This window comes from Natrix helvetica (genome assembly GCF_964273705.1).
Source record: "Natrix helvetica genome assembly, chromosome: 10".
Taxonomy (NCBI): domain Eukaryota; kingdom Metazoa; phylum Chordata; class Lepidosauria; order Squamata; family Natricidae; genus Natrix; species Natrix helvetica.
In genome coordinates this window covers 1,896,060-1,916,362 of record NC_138561.1, presented here as the reverse complement: position 1 = coordinate 1,916,362, position 20,303 = coordinate 1,896,060, and the positions used below count along the sequence as shown (strand labels likewise).

The following is a 20,303-nucleotide window of genomic DNA, read 5'->3' as shown; positions in this document are numbered from 1 at the left end:
ATTCTGGGAAGTGTTGCTGTCGCTTTCTGGACCAGCTGAAGCTTCTGAGTAGTATTTCAAAGCAGCCCCATGCAGAGTGCTCTGCAGTGATCAAACCATGAAGCGACTGGGGATATGCAGGTAGTTCTCGGCTTAGCACTGGAATTTCCATCACAAAGGGTTGTGATTGTAAACAGCAGTGCCACAGGACTGCATTGCTTAGGAACAGAAATCCTGGCATTGCTGTCATTAATTGAATTAACACTAGTCATTAACTGAGGACTCACCCCATCAAAGCCGCTCTGTCTTAGTCCCTCCCAGTCTTGAACTTTGGTAAAGTAAGGGGCTGCCTTCCCCTCCCCTCCCCCATCTTATCTACCCTCCCCCATCCATGTCCTTTTGGCCACCCTCCAACCTCCTTTGTGGGGCCGCGAGCAGCTCCAGAACTGGGGAACCTGTTGCTGCTTGTCATCCTGTAGCTTTTGGGGGACTTCTTGGTGTTCTGTGGCTCTGGGGACTTCTTGACATGCCGCTGCTCTGGATGGGGCTGCGAAAAACACCTGAGCCAAAGCGCAGTGCAAGAAGCCACAGCCATGCCTGGAAGCCTCAGCCCTCATAGCACCCGGCACAATGTTGCAGACCAGATATTCCCTGTGATTTTATTTTATTTATTTATTTATTTATTATTCATATTTATAGACCGCCCCCTCTCCCGAAAGGGACTCGGGGCGGTGTACAGTCACTAAAATACGTTATAAAATACATACAAAACAATTAAATAATTAAATACGTAGGTGGAGGAGGTTGCAAGACTGTACATAGAATAATAAATATTAAATATAGTATATAGTGTATTAAAAACTTTTTAAAACCCCAAACCCAATTAAAATGAATAAATCCCCGGGAGGTAGAACTAAGAAAGTGCCAGGCCAGCTGATTGAAATAGGTGAGTCTTTAACTTTTGCCGGAAGGAACGGAGGTCGGTGGTAGTTCGAATGTCAGGGGGGAGGTCATTCCAGAGGGTTGGGCCCATCACAGAGAAGGATCTACTCCTAGGTGTCGCCCGCTGGCATTGACTAGCAGACGGCACCAGGAGGAGCCCCTCTCTGTGTGAGCGGATAGGTCGCAGGGACGTGTGTGGTAGGATGCGATCCTGCAGGTAACTAGGTCCACTGCCATGGAGCGCTTTAAAGATGGTGATCAATACCTTGAAACGCACCCGAAAGGCCACAGGTAGCCAGTGCAGCTCGCGCAGGAGAGGTGTTACGTGGGAGTAACGTGTACTTCCCATAATAACCCGCGCGGCTGCGTTCTGAACTAGCTGCAGTCTCCGGACGCGTCCCAAGGGAAGCCCCATGTAGAGAGCATTGCAGTAGTCCAGGCGAGACGTCACCAGCGCATGAGTGACCGTGCGCAGGGCACTCCGGTCCAGTAGGGGGCGCAATTGGCGCACCAGGCGAACCTGGTGGAACGCCCCCCTTGCCACGGCTGCCACATGGTCCTCCATTGACAGCCGGGCATCAAGGAGGACGCCCAAATTGCGCGCCCGCTCCACAGGGGACAATTGTTCGCCCCCTATGGCCAGCGATGGAGTCAGCTGGCTGAACCGAGGCGCCGGTAACCACAGCCACTCGATCTTGGAGGGGTTGAGTTTAAGTCTGTTGTCCCCCATCCAGACCCCGACGGCTTCCAAACACCGGGACATCACTTCGACAGCCTCGTTGGGGTGGTTTGGGGTTGAAATATACAGCTGAGTATCATCAGCGTAAAGATGGTACTCAACCCCAAAACCACGGATGATCTCACCCAGCGGCTTCACATATGCGTTGAACAGGAGAGGCGAGAGGACCGACCCCTGTGGCACCCCACAAGTGAGTGGCCTCAGGGACGATCTCTGCCCCCCTGTCAACACACATTGCTTCCGGTCGGAGAGGTAGGAGCCGAACCACCGCAAAACGGTGCCTCCGACTCCCATCCCCTCCAACCGGCGCAATAGGATACCATGGTCGATGGTATCAAAAGCCGCCGAGAGGTCTAATAGGACCAGGATAGAGGAGCAACCCCTATCTCTGGCCCTCCAGAGATCATCGACCAACGCGACCAAGGCTGTCTCAGTGCTGTGCCCGGGTCGGAAGCCGGACTGGCGTGGGTCTAGATAGTCGGATTCATCTAGGTGTCGCGGGAGCTGCTGCGCCACCACATTCTCGACAACCTTCGCCAGAAAGGGGAGGTTGGAGACTGGACGATAGTTAGCTAGCTCCATTGGGTCGAGCGCAGGCCTCTTGAGCAAGGGTCTCACCACCGCCTCTTTCAAGGCGGTTGGTAAGTATCCCTCACTCAGTGAGGCGCTCACCAGGCCCAGGAGCCAGCCTCGTGTCACCTCCCAGGCTGCCAGTACCAGCCAGGAGGGGCACGGGTCCGTTAAACAAGTGGTGGGTCGCAGCCGTCCACGCAGCCTGTCCAAATCCTCGGGGGCAACAGAGTCAAACTCCTCCCAGAATGGTCCCTCAAGACTCGCTGTTGGCGGCTCGTCTGGTCCACTGACGGAGGTCCACCCGCTCCGGATCTGATCGATTTTGTCCTGAAGATATTCCCCAAACTCCTCTGCTCTACCCTGTAAGGGTGTCTCCCGCGCCCCCTGCGATAAGAGGGAGCGAGTCACCCTAAACAGGGCGGCAGGGCGGTTATCCGCGGACGCAATAAGAGCAGCACAATGTCTACGTTTGGCCGCTCTTATTGCCACAAGGTAAGTCCGCAAATAGGCTCTTACCTGTGTTTGGTCAGATTCGGAGCGCGAGGATCTCCACCTGCTCTCTAGACGTCTCCTGTGGCGCTTCATCACCCTGAGCTCCTCAGTGAACCAAGGAGCCCGGGTGGGTCGATGCCGCAGGAGAGGTCGCAACGGCGCAACCCGGTCCAAGGCCCCAGTCGTTGCCCTATTCCAGGCAGTCACTAGGTCCTCGGAACGGGAGCGGGACAAGGCTACAGGTATTGGCCCAAGCTCCGTCAGGAATCTATCAGATTCCATCAGGTGCCTGGGGCGGTACCAGTTTATAGAGTCTGGTTCCGCCTCCTCGCGGTGGGGGATAGCGCCAGGGAAGTCCAGCCGGAGGGATGAGTGGTCTGACCATGACAGGGGCGTGATAACTAAATCCCCTATTCCCAGATCACTCGTCCACTGTTCAGATACAAAAATGAGGTCCAGTGTGTGGCCCCCTTCGTGAGTGGGGCCCTGCACTAATTGGGTCAGGTCCATGGCCGTCATGGAAGCCATGAACTCCCGAGCCACCTCGGAAGCCGCTCCCGTTGACGGCAAGTTGAAGTCCCCCATGACCAGAAGTCTGGGAGTCTCAACTGCCGTCACTGAGATTAGCTCGAGGAGCTCGGGCAGGGCTGCTGATGCATAGCGAGGAGCCAAGTATACAATCAGCAAGCCCCACTGCCTCCCTGGGCCCCAACTCACACCAAGGGACTCACACCCGGGTATCTGAGGAACAGTGAACTCCCTCGGCTCTAAACATTCCCGCATAACCACCGCCACCCCACCACCCTCCAACCTCCTTTGTGGGGCCGCGAGCAGCTCCAGAACTGGGGAACCTGTTGCTGCTTGTCATCCTGTAGCTTTTGGGGGACTTCTTGGTGTTCTGTGGCTCTGGGGACTTCTTGACATGCCGCTGCTCTTGATGCTCTATGCAAGTGAAAGTTGGGCTTTGGAGAAGCAAGATAGGAAACGTACGGACGTTTTTGTACTCTGGTACGAAAGAAGATTCCTAAGAACAATATGGACAGCCAAAACAAACCAATGGACCATCTGACAAATCAACCCTGGATTTTCACTTAAGTCACAAAAGGCTGAAATTGTACTCCTTTGGACAGATTATGTGAAGACCTCTCTCTCGGGAGAAGGCTCTATGCTGGGAAAAGTAGAAGGAAAGAGTTTTAGTTTTGATTTTAGTTTAGTTTATTAACTAGCACGACCATATTAAATACAATAAGATAAATAATGCTGTGTATTGGGATATAAACATATTCAGTGAAATAATCCTGTAGGGTCATCCCCTTGGCATCGAACTCCAAACTAATCTAAACTGGAAGCTCTCAAGTTGAACGGTTTTAGCTGTAAACATGGCAGTATTTCTTAGCGTCCATGAGCCTGTGCCTTGGCGGAGGTAAGAGCTTATTGATGGGTTCCTAAAGGGCTATCTTAGTGACTTTAAATGCTATGCTCTGGCTGAAGCATTTAATGGACATTCAAAGGGGATGTGAGTGATGTCCTCTATTTGCACTGGGCCACATCTACATCTCTTTTCTGGATTGAGGTGCTTGATGAAATTGTCCAGGTTTAAAGTCAAGATGCTCAAATCTTGCTCTGGTTAGGACTATTGTTTGATCTTGTATCACACCATAGTTAGATATCTTTCTGTTGTAACAACCTTCTGAGCCAACCATTTCAAAGATTTAATGTTGGTAAATGCCACTTTATCAACGTGAGCACTAGTATTAAGAACCCTCTGTTTGAACATGTCCTTGACTTGGCCAACTGAGATTACAGTAATTATGGACATGAACAACCCTGGAGTGAGATGGTTTTGGTAAACTGATTTTAACATGTTGATAAGATGGAAGATGCCAGACTGTTCAACAAGATACTTTTTGATAATTTATTATGATCCACTGAAAGAACCTTCAATCAGTAGAAAGCTTGAATTTTTGTAGAGCTGTGGATGGAGTGGATGCCTATTTAAGGTCTTATCTGCAGAGGCCCAGAAGGAACACATTTAAGAAGGGAGAGTGGCTTTATTCAGGTAATGACATTTGTGGCAGTTTTGCACCATAGCTGCTGCTTTAGCCTTACACAGATGTTCCTCAGGTTGTGACGGCACTTTGGGAACAGAATTTCTGTTGCTGATTGATAAAGCTCATTATCATGTGACCACACTGCTTAGCAATGGCAATCCCACAGCTCCCGTTGCCATTGGAACCCCAGAGCCAAACAGGTTGTTAAGTGGAAAAGAAAAGAGCCCCGGGTAAGCGGGTGGTGGGCACTATAAATGGGTAGGCGGTGCTCTGGGCAGGAGCCCCGGAGCCTGGTCAAGAGAGAAAGCAGTGGAAGCATTGAGTTTGCTCGTGGGAGGCTGGCGGAAAGGATTTGCAATGCGGACCATGTGACAGCGGGACTCTGCGCCTCCTCCCATAAGGGAGAGTTGGTTGCCAGGCACCCAAATCGTGATCACATGACTGGGGAATGTTGTCATGGTTGCAACTTCATGGACTGGTTCTAAGCCTCCCTCCTTCTGGGCCATTGTGATTTTGAATAGTTGCTGAATCAATGGAGGTAATCCTAGCGCTGCCCATATTGATTTTTAACCTTCAACTCTGGGAGGGATCTAGGTGTCCCTAGTCGACCACCATTCAGGTAGGAGCCAGCCTTGTGGAAAGCCAGTGCTGCCCTGGGCTGCTGCATCAGCAGAGGGATGGCATAAACATGGCGCTGCTCTATACCACACAGGTGAGGCCACATGTGGAATATTACATCCAGTTCTGGACACCAGAACTGGGTTGTCTGTATCTAGTTTTAGGATCTGTATGGAGAACAGATAAATTTCCAGTCATATTTATGCAAAAATATTAGCAATGCAAGAGTTTGTAAACTTTTAAGTGCTACTATGCTGCACAAGGGCAGGCTTCTTCCTTTCCCAATGTCCAGGAAGCATATTTGAATAGGTGACCTGCTGCCTGGCGTCTGCTCAACATTTGAACAAAGGGAGCCCGAAGGATTGACTCTGCTGCCCAGAAAAATGGGGGCTGAAAAGTTGCTTTTAGCTTGTAGCCTTTGAATGGATTCAGTACCCAGACCTTCCAAGTGGAGATAGCAGCAGTTCCTAGCCTCAGCGATGCCCGTCTTCAGCTCCCCCCAGATGAGCCCCTCACATTTATTGGCTTCAATTCATGGCCTTCCCATCAAAAGGTTCCACGAAGGCTCAGCCCCAAGAATTCCTTTTCAGTCTTAAGCTGCTTCTTTATTGGTCTGGGGAACTAATCAGATCTGGGTAAAATGACCCTGTTATTATTTCTTTCTCCTCATTCTGAGAAATGAAAATAGCAAAGACCCCCTTTGTGCACCTCCCAATCTTGGTTGAGTTGGGTCTCCAGCAGCTGAGTTTCCTTTGATTGCTGCATTCCTACCTGAAAGTCCTGTAAGGAAACCCAGGAGGGAGTTTTTTTCAGAGGATCTGGTCTCTTGGCCATTTATGGCCATCTATTCCTGCTCTTGACTCCTGCTAATTTAGCCTCGTGTGTTCCTGGCAAGGTTGTGCCCTTCCATCTTTCAAGACATTGCGTGTTACTTGACTACAGACTGATTCAGATTATGGAGAGAGAGGGGGGGGGGAGAGAAAGAGAGAAAGACTTTGTCTCTTTGAGCCACTTTTTTCAGGACCTTTTTTGGTTTGAATGGTCACTAAATGAATTGTTGTATGTCGAGGACTCCCTATATATGCTTTGCAGTTGCAGTGTGAAGTTTTAATACTGTGAACCATGGTCTTTCAGTATAGAGAAGGAATGCTGTATTAATTTCAAAAATATACATGGGATAGTGAAATAACATTTTTTCTGTAGAGTTGAGGAAGGGGTTACTCGTGGGTGTAGTCACAGCCTGATTGGTCCATAGACTGAGGGAATTTTCTTAAATATTCCACTATTTCCTATTGGCTCCCAGTTTCCTCTCAGTCTTTTGGTCCAAGAACTGCTTTGGCTCCTAGGTATGAAATATTTAAAATTCATAAAAAATTCATTGGATATTAATTTGACTAATTGATTATTCTAAAACATTCAATATTCCAAATGAACTGCGCTGCCGCCCCTAGGGACAGTTGTTTCTGTCTTGCGTGAGGTAGGAGAGCCAGGTGGGCAATTCCCTCCTGCCTCGTGGGGCGAGGAGCCCTGACCAATTCCTGGGCTGATGGGGGTGTCGGGCTCCACAAAACAACTGTAAAAGAGCGAGCAGAGGGCTGCGATCCAGGCACGACTCAGCTGAGCGTGCCTCCTTAAGGAAAAGGCGCACCGTGACTTTAAAGCAACCAGAGGCTTTTCAGCGCCGGCAGCCGGTCAGAAGGACCCTAGCAAGCCACGGACTTCAAAGATCCATTCAGCGGCTTTCTGATGCTCCAGAGCTCTTAAAGCCCCCAACCTAACGTTTCAAAGCTACAGCTGATGGGCTCGAGCCATGGCTATTAGAATCAAACCGCGATCGTAATCCTTCTCGTTGGCGTGATCGGAGCATTCGGTGGCCATTTTACCGTCCACATGGAGGCAGCCATTTTCCGACGCCTTGTGGTCTACCGCTTCAGAACAGATCGTGGCAATTGATAGCAGTTGAAGATTGTTCCCTGGGCCCGATCCATCCCTGGGTCAAGCACCGGCTGAATCACAACTGGCCAAGTTCCCTGCAGGACACATGAGTAATTGCCATGGCTGCAGCCAGGCCTGATCTCCCACAGGTCTCCTCTGAGACACAAAGCCACAATAGAGAAGGGGAATACGATAGACCCAGAACCAGGGCCGCAGCTGCCAAGCCTTCAGCCGAACAAGGCCCCTCCAGAGCAACGACTAGAGACAAATTGAGAAAAGACAAAGGGCTCTGGAGAAGACTATTGCTAGGGCGGAGAAACAGACCCAGGGCACCAGGCCTCCTCCCAGTAGATCCAAGTATCCCATCAGGCCAGCCTCTCTCCAATCTGGCTCTCCCCCCAGGGGATTTAGTCCTTCTTCCCCTTCTGTTTCTCCTGTTAGCCTGCTCAGGCCCCCTGAGCCTCCCAGACAGCTATCAGAGATGTTGGGGGGGACCCCTTGGAGGGCTGCTCTAGGGATTACCGTTCTTCCATTGGGTTAGCTCCCGAGGGGCCTCCAATTCCAGGTCCACCACAGGAGGAACTTGAGGAACTGGAGCTCCTTCCCGAAAGCATTAAAAGACTCATTTCTACAGCTATCTCAAAGGGCATTGGCACAAGTCTGTCCCAGAGAGATAAGGCCCCTCAGGGTGACAGGTCACAACTAGACCAACACTACCGGGGGTTCCTCGTCTGCGACACATAGGCAGGATCAAGTTAGGCCCCCTTCCTCCTCCATGGTTAGCGAAGGTTCCATCCTGGGTGAGGAGGCACAGCAGGACATGGGATTCTCGGAGGATGAGGACTTACTTTGTCCTGACTCTCCAGCCATTCACGGGCTCTTTCCTTCGGTCATGTTCAAGACTCTTGCACAAAGCCAAAAAGACCACCAAGATTGGGACGGGAGACCTGGCGCTCTCTCAACCAAGGGACCCTAATCTAGCAACACTGCAGCGAACAAAGAGGAGGTGCCCGCACCACCGTTGTTCCTAGAGGTGGTCAAGAACCAGTGGGCCCATCCTTCCACCTTTCCCAATCCGGGGAGCAGCGATCGCCGCTTCTACAACATGGAGCAGGCCTTTGCTCAGGCCCTACAGTTACCAATGATAGACACACTCGTGGCTGCTCTGGTCTCCTCCTCCGTAGTGTTGTAGGATGCAGCTGACAAAATGAAGCCAGAGGACAAGCGTGTGGAACTTACTCTCCGTAAGAACTTCAACGCCTCTGCTTCGGCAATTAAATCCGCCACAGCGGCCTCTTACTTTAACCTCACTGCTGTCATGTGGTTCCGTCAGCTACAGGACTGCATCCCGATCCAAGGTGAGCAGCTTTTGCAGGACATCACTAAGATTATAGTGGCCACCCAGTTTTCTGCTGATGCCACCCTAGACTCCATTAAATATGGATAACAAAGCTAAATGGAATCTGGCAGCTGCCCCGTATATGGGCACCAATCTCTTTGGGGAGGCACTAGATCCAATCCTTGTAGAAAACAAGGATAAGAAAAAGGTTCTTCCCTCGAATGCTAAAAAGCCAGATTCTCATCCAGCTCCTTACCGTAGGCCCTCTTACAGGGCGCCCGATCCAGAACAACAACATAGGTATCCTCCTTACAGATCTGATAGGCAGTACCAACGCCCCTTTTACCAGGACAGGAGTAGGTACAGGGGCTAGTCCAGGCGGCCCTTTCGTGTGGGGGGGGGGGGATCCCTTCCGCAAAGGGAAATTACTCCAATCCGGATCTTCCCATAGGCAGCCACTTGGTGTTATTTGCAGATCAGTGGGATCGGATAACATCCGATGCCTGGGTCAGATCCACGGTCAGGAACGGTCTCAGACTGGAGTTCCTCTCCTCTCCCCTGACATTCTTCTGGACCTTTCCTCCATCCCAGGACCCGGAAAGATGCTGCCATAAATCATCTGCTGGTGATTCAGGTGATAGAATCGGTCCCACGGGCGGATCGCGGGTTGGATCACTACTACAACCTGTTCGTGGTCCCGAAGAGCTCGGGGGGCAGGAGGGCGATTCTGGACCTCAAGCGCCTGAACCGATTCATTGTTTACAGGCGATTCAAAATGTCGTCCCTCAGGTCCATTCTCCAAGGGATCCGTTGGGGGGATTACCTGGCCTCCGTGGACCTCACGGAGGCCTACCTCCACATCCCAATTCTGCCAGCCCATCGCAGATACCTATGGTTCTCCCACTGGGATCGCCATTACCAGTACCAAGCTCTGCCCTTCGGTCTAGCCTCAGCCCCTCGCACATTCACGAAGGTCCTGGCAGCATTGGCAGCTCGCCTGAGATCTTCCCTGGTGAGACTCCAAAGTTATCTCGATGACGTGTTAGTTCAGGCTCAGTCCCTTCCTCAGGCAGTTCTCGACCTCCAACTCACCATCCAGACCCGCCAATCCCTGGGATTCTCTGTCAACTTCTCCAAAAGTCACCTTTCCCCCTCCACACGGATCCTCCATTTGGGGGCGGTCATAGACTTGGTAGCGGGGGTTGTCCACCTTTCTCCAGAGCGCCTGGTCAGCCTGCAAGAGCTGGCAACCTGGGTACACAGAAGTCGGTCAGTTTCCATCCTGACCTTGTCCAAACTCCTCGGCAAGATGGTGTCGTGCATAGGGATTGTTCCCTGGGCCCGTCTCCATGCCCGATCTCTCCAGTGGGCTCTCATCCTGTACCAGCGGAAGAGGATGAGCAACTCCCTATGATCCATCCTGCCAGCGGAAGTACAACTGTCTTTCCATTGGTGGCTTTCTCCGGTCCTGAGGCAGGGTTGCATGTTCTGGGAGCTGGAAAAGATGATGATAACTACGCGAGTTCGGTTGGGGGGCCTTGATGGGCTCCAAGCTGGCGCAAGGTTGTTGGACAGTCTCAGACCTGCGCCACAGCATAAGCTGGCTAGAACTGAAGGCAGCCCGCCTGGCCCTCCAACACTTCAAAGGCTCGATCGTAGGGTGTTACGTACTTCTTCTGACAGACAATGTTGCCACAAAAGCCCACATAAATCATCAGGGGTGTACCCATTCTCGGAGCCTCAATTGGCAGGTGGTTGAGACAGGCTATTGTTACTGCCTATGAGGCAGCTGGTCAGACTCCTCGATCGATCACGGCCCAATCCACGCAGAGCACAGCCACCACGGCGGCGTGAACAACCAGGGCCCCATTTGAAGACATTTGTCGGGCGGCCACTTGGTCATCCCAGACCCCCTTTATCCAGCACTATCAACGGGATGTGTTTGCATCTGCAGAGGGGTCCTTTGGACGTAGAGTTCTGCAGCAGGTAGTGACCACCCCTCCCCCTGGGTCTTAAGTTCCCTCCCTGGGACTGAGCTTGGGTATGTCCCACGAGTAACCCCTCCCTCGACTCTACAGGAAAAAGAACGTTGGTCCTTACCTGAACGTGTCTTTTCTGTAGAGGAGAGGGAGGGGTTACAACAACCCGCCCTAGTTAGCTATAGACTTAGCCAGGGGGAGGTCTGGGTGGTCCTGTGGTCTGTCGTTCTTTGACCTCAAGGAAACTGGGAGCCAATAGGGAATGGTGGAATATTTAAGAAAATTCCCTCAGTCTATGGACCAATCAGGCTGTGACTATATGCACGAGTAACCCCTCCCTCTCCTCTACAGAAAAAACACGTAAGGACCAACGTTCTTTCTCTCAAGATGAGCTGGATTTGGGGTGATTTTGTGAACAATTGCATGGAAATGGGCTGCCAATGAAAAGCTGAATGTGCTTGGGCTGGTTCATATTTGGGTAAAAGGCCACTGGGAAATGACATGGTGGGGGGAAAAATCAAGGACGAGATAATCAAACATTTTGCATGTAAAGATCTAGTTTGAGTACAACACACACAAACCCTCCGCTGTTCCTGAACCTAGTGGTGGTCTATTTTTTTTTCTTTTTTCTTTTCAATTTTATTAACAAACATGTAAAATACACACCCACAAAACTTAGACGTACAACACATTTACACAATGCAATACAAACAGGAGCTTCCTGTTCTTTCTAATAGCAATTATCAATCAATACCGCTCATCTTATATTACTTCCCCTTCTATTGTATTTCATTTGGATTTCACCATTCATAACTCTCTTGTTTTACTCATAACTATTATTTTTGAGTTTTGTTATGTTCCTTCATTGATTCTTGTTTCTTTCCTCCATCCACCTATACCATTCATCCCATATCTGATAGAACTCTGATTCTTCTTTTCCCTGAATTTCTTTAGTTAATTTGTCCATTTCAGCACAGTCCATAACCTTTCTTATTATTTCATCTTCGCTTGGAGTTAGTTTGTTTTTCCATTTCTGGGCAAAAGCAATCCTTGCTGCCGTAATTATATGTAGTATTAAATACTGGATCTCTTTTTTGTATTTCGCAGACATCATTCCTAATAAAAAAATTTCAGGTTTCCATTCTATTTTAACCCCCATTATTGTCTCCAGCCAATTTTTGATCTTTTTCCAAAAAATTTTAGCCTCCTCACAGGTCCACCATAAATGATAATGTGTTCCGTGTATCGATTCGCATTTCCAACATTTTGGGGAGGTATTTGTTGAGATTTTAGCTAACCTTGTTGGTGCCAGGTGCCATCTATAAAACATTTTGCACTGGTTTTCCTTGTATGCAACTGATAATGTCATTTTTAAGTTTGTTCCCCAAAATGTTTCCCATTTGTCTAATTCAATATTATAGCCAAAGTTCTGTGCCCATTTTATCATTAGTTCTTTCACAATTTCCTCTTCCATTTTATACTTCAGGAGAAATTTATATATTCTCCCTATCATCTTTCTATCTGAGCTTTGAATAATTTTATCCAATTTGTGTGGTTCTGTTTCAATGTCATATAATTTGGTATCTTTATTGTATTTCACTTTGATTTGAAGGTAAGTTAGCCAATCAACTTTCATGTTCTGTTCTGCCAATTCTTCAATTGTTTTTAAGTTTCCCTGTCTATCAATTAAGTCTCTATATCTTAGCATTTTGTTCAAATCTATAAAATTTGGATGGGTCATCCTTTCTGTCGGTGATAGCCAATTCGGAATTTTCACAGTGGATTTTTTTTATTTTGAGCCATTTTTGCAATAACGCTCTTCTAATTAAATGATTTTGAAAGTATTTGTGCGCTTTATTTTTATCATCCCATAGGAATGTATGCCAGCCTGCTTGCAAATCATGGCCTTCCAAGGTCAAAATTCTTTTATTCTTTAGCTCTATCCAATCCTTCACCCATGTTATTGTTACTGCTGATGCGCATAGATCCCAATTTGGTAATGCTAAACCTCCCCTCTCCTTGCTGTCTTGCATTGACTATTTTTATTTTTATTTTTAACAGGTACTTGGACGCTGCTTTTTTACCGTGATGCAGGTTCATTTTCAGTTTCTATCCCAGGCTTTGCAGAAAGTCCAACCAGTGGCTCAGTCATGCTTCATTGAGGCTGCAGCCCAGGAAAGAAAAAACTCTAGCTTGAGTGAGACATCCAGCGCAAACCCCCCGACCGAACTGGATGAAGCAGTGCGGTCATGGAAGGGAGCAGCAGAGGTAGGACTGGGCCGCTATGTGGAGATGTCAGGAGTTCTACATTCAGGCCTCCATCTTTAATCAGGATGTGGAAAATGTCTGCCTTCACCTATCACAGGATTGATCTTGGCTTCCTTTATGGTAGCTAGTTTTCCATCTGTAGGAAATGTTCTGATGGTCACATTCAGAAGACCTGTTTAATTAGGTTAAAGAGTTTAGTGGGCGACAGGAAATTTGACCCAGCCAATCGAAATTAAAAGGAGGTACTTTTAGTTCCTTTATCCACTCAGTTGATAAAGTAATTCTGCTTTATCAACCGAATGGATAAAATAGCTCAAGAGAAGGATAATTAAGACTTCTAATTTTGCACCAGGGGCAGAACCTTAGAATGCTGTATTAATAACAATCGCAATAGCATTTAGGCTTATATACCACACTGTAGCACTTTGCAGCCCTCTCTGGGCGGCTTACCACTGTAGAAGCATTATTTGCATATTGCGCCTAACAATCTGGGTCCTCATTTTATGGACCTCGGAAGGATGGAAGTCTGAGTTGAGCCCCGTTAGGATCGAATTCCAGGCTGTGGGCAGAATGTGCCTTCAATGCCACGCTTTAACCACCGCACCACCAGAGCTCCTTCATTTTTGTGGGCATTTGTGGATGAGCCCAACAACATTTTATTGTTGATCATCTATATTTCAAGAATCTTGTCAGACGATCTGCCTTCCTTTGGGAAACAGATATAGACTAGAGCAGGACTGTCAAACTCCCGGCCCATGCCCACGCACGGTTTAGTGAAGGGGGGGGAGTCCAATACATCACGTGATGACGTCATGACGATGTGAGCTTGACAGCCCTGGACTAGAGGTTTGACCTGAGACGTTTCCTCCCTGAATGAACTCTAAGTTGGGGCGTCTCATCACCCTCCGGGCAAAGCCCCCTTCCCTTCAGCTACTGGTTGTTCTCCCAGTTCCACCCCAACCTTTTGCCACTGTGGCCAAGGCAGAAGCTCCTCACTCCCTTGGCTGCCTGCTTTTGTTGCTTATCTGCCTCCTTTGAGGTCCCAGCTTCTACTGGGGCCATTTGCTACACAGGGCTAAAGCCAGGCTGGGTTTGGAAAGTTTAAAGAAATAGCTGGCGAAGATGAGAGAATTATTAGAGATGGCAAAATTGACTTGTTTATTTAGAGAAACGACAATAACTAACATTCATTAGTGATTGGAAATGCCTTTTTTTTCTTTCCTTTCTTTTTCACTTATTGCTTTCATTTCCTTTCCTCTTTCAACATTTGTACTATTTTTGTTTCCAAAATGTTTTAAAAATAATACAAATGAGTTACATTTGTATAGTTAGCCTCAGTGCCTATCACGATGAGGTGATCTTTGATCAGAATTGTGTTTGCAAAAACAAGGCTGCAGTGTCTCTTTCCTAAACTTTGGATAATGTCCCAGTACGACATACAAATTATGAAATGTAACTTAAAAACGACACCATTCAAAATTGCTTCTGTCACTTTGTCACCTTCACCTTTTCTGCCATCTATTTAAAGGCCACTTCACGGCTTCGAGAGAAAGAGGGAGGCCGTGATGGCGGTCTGGCTGGAATCAAGGTCCAGCAACTCTTCTGCTCTCAGAATGTGGCCATTCCCGAGCACCAGCTAAAAGAATTGAACTTGAAAACAGACAGTGCTTTGCAGGTCAGTTTCCCCCGTGGGGCTATTTTCTTTACTGTCTAGACTGGGCACAGCCACAGGTCCATGTTGAGGAGTGGGGTGGTTTTCCTTTGTGGGGCTTTATGGGCAGTCTGTTCTGATATTTATCTCTTATGTGGTGCTTTTTATACATATATCAGGCATATAAGATTGCTTTGGAAAGTTTGGGTCACTGTGAATATGCAATGAAGGCCGGTTTCCACTTGAATCCAAAGGCAATTGAAGAAAGCTTGCAGGTAAGAGGCTCTTTCTCTGGATCTAGTCAAGAGAGGCAAACCTGCTGGGTAGCAATTGAACGGCTGTGTTTTGCTTTGGCCTCTTGCGTCCTCAGGGCTGCTGCAGTGAAGCTGAAGCTCAGCAGACGGGACGGAGACAGACTCCCTCTCAGCCTATTCAGTGTGAGCTGCCGACAATTCCCATCCAGATAGGGGCCCACTTTCTGAAAGGAATATCCTTCAATGAATCTGCAGCAGATAACTTAAAACTGAAAACGGTAAGTCTCTCAATGAAATAGTTTGCATTGCCAAATCTTTTCCTGCTGGGAGGAGAATCTTAGGTGCTGGAAACACATAGGTAAGAGAGCAGGCCTTTGGAAATGTGTCTTTCTGGGACAGGTCTAGTCATGAAAAAGTGAAGTCAGATTAGGGGCAAAAACCAATTCTGTGTTCAGCTAAGAAAACCTCTCTGGCCTTTTACTTGGGCATCTTTTCTGCTTTCTGTCATGCCATCCTCAACTTCTCTGGCAATTTCTTCTTGCACTCGGAATGCTTTGTGTGATCGTGGTTTGCTTAATGTCTATGGAGATTCTCAGCCATCCAGGTCATGGTTGTCCCAAAGGTGCTTTTTCAAGAGGCAGCTGGACTTTCCAAGAAGCTTTTTCAGCTCTGACTGGATGGTGGGGAATGGAAGGATTTATGGAGGTGAAACGCAACGTTTTCAAAGAAAAACCAGAAAGTCCAGTTGCCTCTTGAAAAAGCCCCTTTGGGGCAGTCATGGTTTGCCTCCTTGCCTCAATTTGGGCAGCACATTTTTACCTATAGTTGCAAGGAAATCCCTCCTAACGTCTCATGTGAACTTAACCTCTGTGTCCTGGTCTAACCTTCCAATTCCTGCTGTGCTCCTCATCATGGTGGCAGGGGTGGAGGTGGGGACAGCAGTGAACAAGGTACATTGTTAATTCTGGCAACCCTTTAGGGGCTTTTTGCTGACATGAGAACTGAAACGATGGTGCTTTATAAGTCATCTCTTATCTATAAAACACCATCTTTTCAGTCCTTATGGGATAAATGGGATAAATTTTGCAACCTCAGAAGAGGTGAAGGAGTCACTGAATTTGTTTACACTTATGATGAAGATTGGAAATTGCATCTATTTATATATTTCTTTATTGTATTCTTACTCTTTCTTGCATTTTTACTCCATCTTTCTATTGTCTTTAACTTTAGTTTGTATTAGATCTTACTATTATAATCAACATTCTTAATAAAAATTGTGTGTATATGTGTGTGTGGTTGAATAGCATAGTGGTTAGAGCTCTGTCGTTTGATGTGGGAGACTGGGGTTAAATCCTCGATAGTATCTAGTTTACCAGTAGGGATCCTTGAGTAAAGACCCCCAAATGTTCACCTCTCTACTTTGTTTATGAGAATGAAACAAATTAAGAGTTATGCCGGCTCAGATGTTGCTTAGATTTACAAGCATATTTGGGAAACGAACAATCTGTCGATAAGTGAGCTACTGAAACACACCATATATGGATGAAACAAGAGAACCTGAAATTGATGAAATGCTACGATAACTGCAGTCCTGATCAGAGGAGACATACAAAAAACCTACTATAAGGCCCTTACTCGGCTGTCTTCTCAGGAAAGCATGACTCTTGAAAGAAATAGTATTTCAAAAGGAACTTTTACTGAGAGAAGTGATTGCAGAGAAGTCTGAAGGTTCCTGTAGTGAAACATTAAGCTAATTCCCCCTGTTCAGCCCCCACCCAGAGCCCCATGTCCATCAGTAGCCAATATGATGCCGCAAAGGTGTTTATGAGAACTCGGAGATGGGACGGTGATAAAACAGGTCATCCTTGGGACTCTGCAGCCTTGGATAACAGGCTAGAACCAGCTGGGAGGGAGTCCATCCTGACGGCTCAGTCCCCCTCCCTAATTCTCATGCAGTTGCAGCAAAAGTGAAAGCATTCAAAGCAATCGGCCCCAAGAAGCTTCCCGCCTCCCCTTCGGAAGGGCGGCTTTCCAACGAGGCTGTCACATACACTTCTCTGAGGAACACCCAATGCTTCAACAGTGAAGCTGTTCTCACAACTTGAGGTAGATCAACTATGTATTACATTCCTGGTTCAAAAAGAGTTGGAAAAACAACTGCATGTGCAACCAACAACTGAAGCTGGAACATTTCCACCCCCTCCATTACAGAGCACAAATGCCAATATGGAATATAAGAACGTGGATAAATTAGCTGCAGTCAACTTTCAAGACCAGCTACCAAGACTCTAGTGGAGAAGTGCCCTTAGATAGTACACGAGATGTCAGAGCCCTTGTGCCAATCCTTATTGCCATCACAATTTAACCCAGTGATAAGCTACAGCTGCTGTAATCCTGGAGATGATTGGATGCGTAATAAATTTAAAAGACACCCCTCCCCCCCCGGAAAATGAGGTTAGAAATTTTGATGAAGCCATCTCAGAGGGAAATTAGTCAGTTGATAGAAGATTATGGAGATTAAGGATAAGACTTGATTACTGAAAAAACACAAGGGCCTGACTATCTGAAGCCTTAGAGCTGTGATGGCAAACCTATGGCACACATGCCACAGGTGGCACGCAGAGCCATTTGTCAGGGCACGTGAGGCGTGCTGGCCAGCTAACTTCGGCCTTCTTTTGAGGCCATTTTTCACCCTCTGGAGGCTTCCTTGAAACCCTTTGAGCAAACCAAAAGTCACTTCTGGGTTGCTTGTAGGACCGGTTTTGGCCCTCCGGAAGGCCCCTGAATGCTCCGGAGGGCTAAAACCAGCCCTACGAGCAAACTGGAAGTCCATTTCCGAACTTCCGGTTTGCCTGTAGGGGCGGTTTTTCACGCTCCGGAGGTTTCATGGAAGCACCTGAAGCCTTCGGAGGGCCTCCGGAGCCTGGGGAGGGCGAAAAAAGCACACCAAAAATGGGGGGGGGGAGTGCTGGTCATGTGCGCTGGGGTGCGCATAGCATTATGGGTGTGGCATTCCCACACACGACCCCCTTGCGCTTCCCCTGCTTTTGGCACGCGAGCCACAAAAGGTTCACCATCACTGCCTTAGAGAATGCTGAACCAAAGCTTACGGCACTGGCTACCAGGTTAAGGAGATATGCTAGAAAAGCAGAGGCTAAGAAGATAATAATAATACTTTATTTACAGTCACAGACCAAAACACGAACAGTACAAAAGAGACACAGCAGCCAGTCGCCAAAAGCCCAACTAAGGGAGGTTACAGCTCTCTCCTCTAATGGTCACAGCTCTCAAGAAAAACCTGGAAACCTGAGAGGTGATGTACGAGGAGACATCCCCAAGGCAATGCACAAACAAATCACAGCCATCAGGTCCAGAAGGGACGGTTTCAGGAAGAGAGGCTAAGAAGATAAATGGCCAGTTCTCCGAAGAATCATCCAAGGTGAACCAACTGCAGTTCAATAACAGAGAAACAGCAGAACCACCAACAGCAGAAACTCAACAGAACTGGAAGAGCATCTTGGAGAAAGAGAAGATGGGTCACAGCAGTGTAAAGCGGCTGCAGGAACTGAGAGCAGAGCACAGCAGTTTCCCAGAACACAAATCAGTCACCATCGCAGTAGCAGTAGCGGACACGTCCCTCTCTGAGGGAGAAGGGTAGTTCAGAAAGGTGAAAAATAAATAAAAATAAAATAAGCAATGGGATCAAGAACATGAATACCTCGTCTGGACATGAGCCTTGCCTACAAACCCCCTTGGGCCAATCGTAAACAACAACTAGCAGCACAGATGCTGCTAACTGCCGGCTTCCACACAGGGCAGGGCTGATTATGAAGGACCCCCACAAGGAAACAAACCACCCAACTACTATGTTTCCCCAAAAATAAAACTGCGTCTTATATTAATTTTTGCTCCAAAAGACGCATTAGGGCTTATTTTCCAGTTAGATGTTATTTCCGGGGAAAATATGGTACTAAATGCATCCATCGGGGACTTAACTCTTAGCTGGGGCTCATTTTTTGGGTAGGGCTTATATTACAAGCATCCTGAACAATCACGATAGGGCTTATTTTCCAGTTGGGTCTTATTTTGGGGGGGAAGGGTACCGGTCAATAACCCTTTCTCTCCACAACAAGGAAAGCCCTTTTAGACCTTCAGGCTGCTGTTAGAAGAGACAAGAAGCAGTATTACAACATCTGTAAAGACACTGAAGATAGAAACAAACAGAAAAAAGCCCCTCAAATACTAGAAGATAGATAGATACAGCAGAACCACCAACAGCAGAAACTCAACAGAACTGGAAGAGCATCTTGGAGTCCCTTCGGGAAGAGGGGCCGGTCTAGAAATCTAATAAATTAAATTAAATTAAATTAGATACAGTGCATCACTCTTAAGTCCTTCTCTTTGCTAGAACAGACATGCCCAGTTCCTGCAGCTGTTCATCCTACGCTTCAGCCCCCAGTCCCCTAATCATCTTTGTTGCTCTTCTCTGTCCTCTTTTTGGAGTTTTTAAAACAGAATGAAAGCAATTTTTGTAGCTGCCAGTAACCTAAGATGAAGTCTATCTGGCCCCATGGCCTACATTTCTTTAAATTGGTTACATTCTTATATTCCCCTTACCTAGCCTCAGTTTTCTCCAATGTCATAATATTGGTCAGCTAGGACTCTAATTTCCTCTGGTTCAAAATAGAAATTAAAAGTTCTGTCTTCTTGCCATCCATCACACTTTCTGGAACTACACCAATTAGGAGTTCGTTCTGTTAGCGTAGTCTATCTTGAATTCTCTGTTCCTATCAATTGGCATAGTATATCTGAGCTGCAGGAAACAAGTAGTTTTCATTCAAACGTGAAAAAGTTGCTTCTTTTCATATTCTTTTTATATTCATTCATTCATTTTATATACATCAGTTATGGCCTTGAAACTTGCATAAATATCTTAATAGGCAGAATCTGTTCTTGAATAATTTAATATCATCCGATAGAAAGCCTTCTCTCTGCTATTCCTCTTGGTTTGTGAGATTCCTATCATTGGGAGAATTTCGAATGAAGAGAGCAGAGCTCCACTTGAAATCTCATAGGCTCTTGTTTTCAGATATGGAAAGTTGGATTTAATGTCAAATAAAAATTAAAGCAAAAGCCTCTCTTTAAACTATCCCCAAATCTCTCCAACAGGATGATTTCATGCATTGTTTCTTTCTCTCCACTCAGTACCACTTTCCAACATTCTCTTGTACTGCTTCTGGATGCCATTGGCATTTCCTTTTGATCCTGTCCATGTGCACATCGAATAATTGGAGCTGGAACGGGGGCGTGGCAATGCCTGGAAGCAGTAAGTTTGTGGGAAACTGGTGAAGTTTGGCTTGGGCCATCATAACTTGAGCAACGGTACTATAAGTTGGAATGCTAGATATCAGCAGTGCAAAACAGATTGAGTTGGAGTGGGCGATATTTATCTTGCTTGTTGTTGTTTTTTTTGCTTAACCCCC

At 47.3% G+C, this 20,303-nt stretch overlaps 1 protein-coding gene across 1 annotated transcript in view; it reads left to right on the top strand.

Moving 5' to 3' along the window:
* Window positions 1–20,303, top strand: part of GARRE1 (granule associated Rac and RHOG effector 1) — a 76,660-nt gene that overhangs the window by 45,574 nt on the left and 10,783 nt on the right. The window contains exons 3-6 of the mRNA XM_081963426.1: window positions 12,709–12,915; window positions 14,444–14,590; window positions 14,746–14,841; window positions 14,937–15,098. Of these exons, the coding sequence (XP_081819552.1) occupies window positions 12,709–12,915; window positions 14,444–14,590; window positions 14,746–14,841; window positions 14,937–15,098 (612 nt within the window). The remainder of the gene's footprint in view (window positions 1–12,708; window positions 12,916–14,443; window positions 14,591–14,745; window positions 14,842–14,936; window positions 15,099–20,303) is intronic.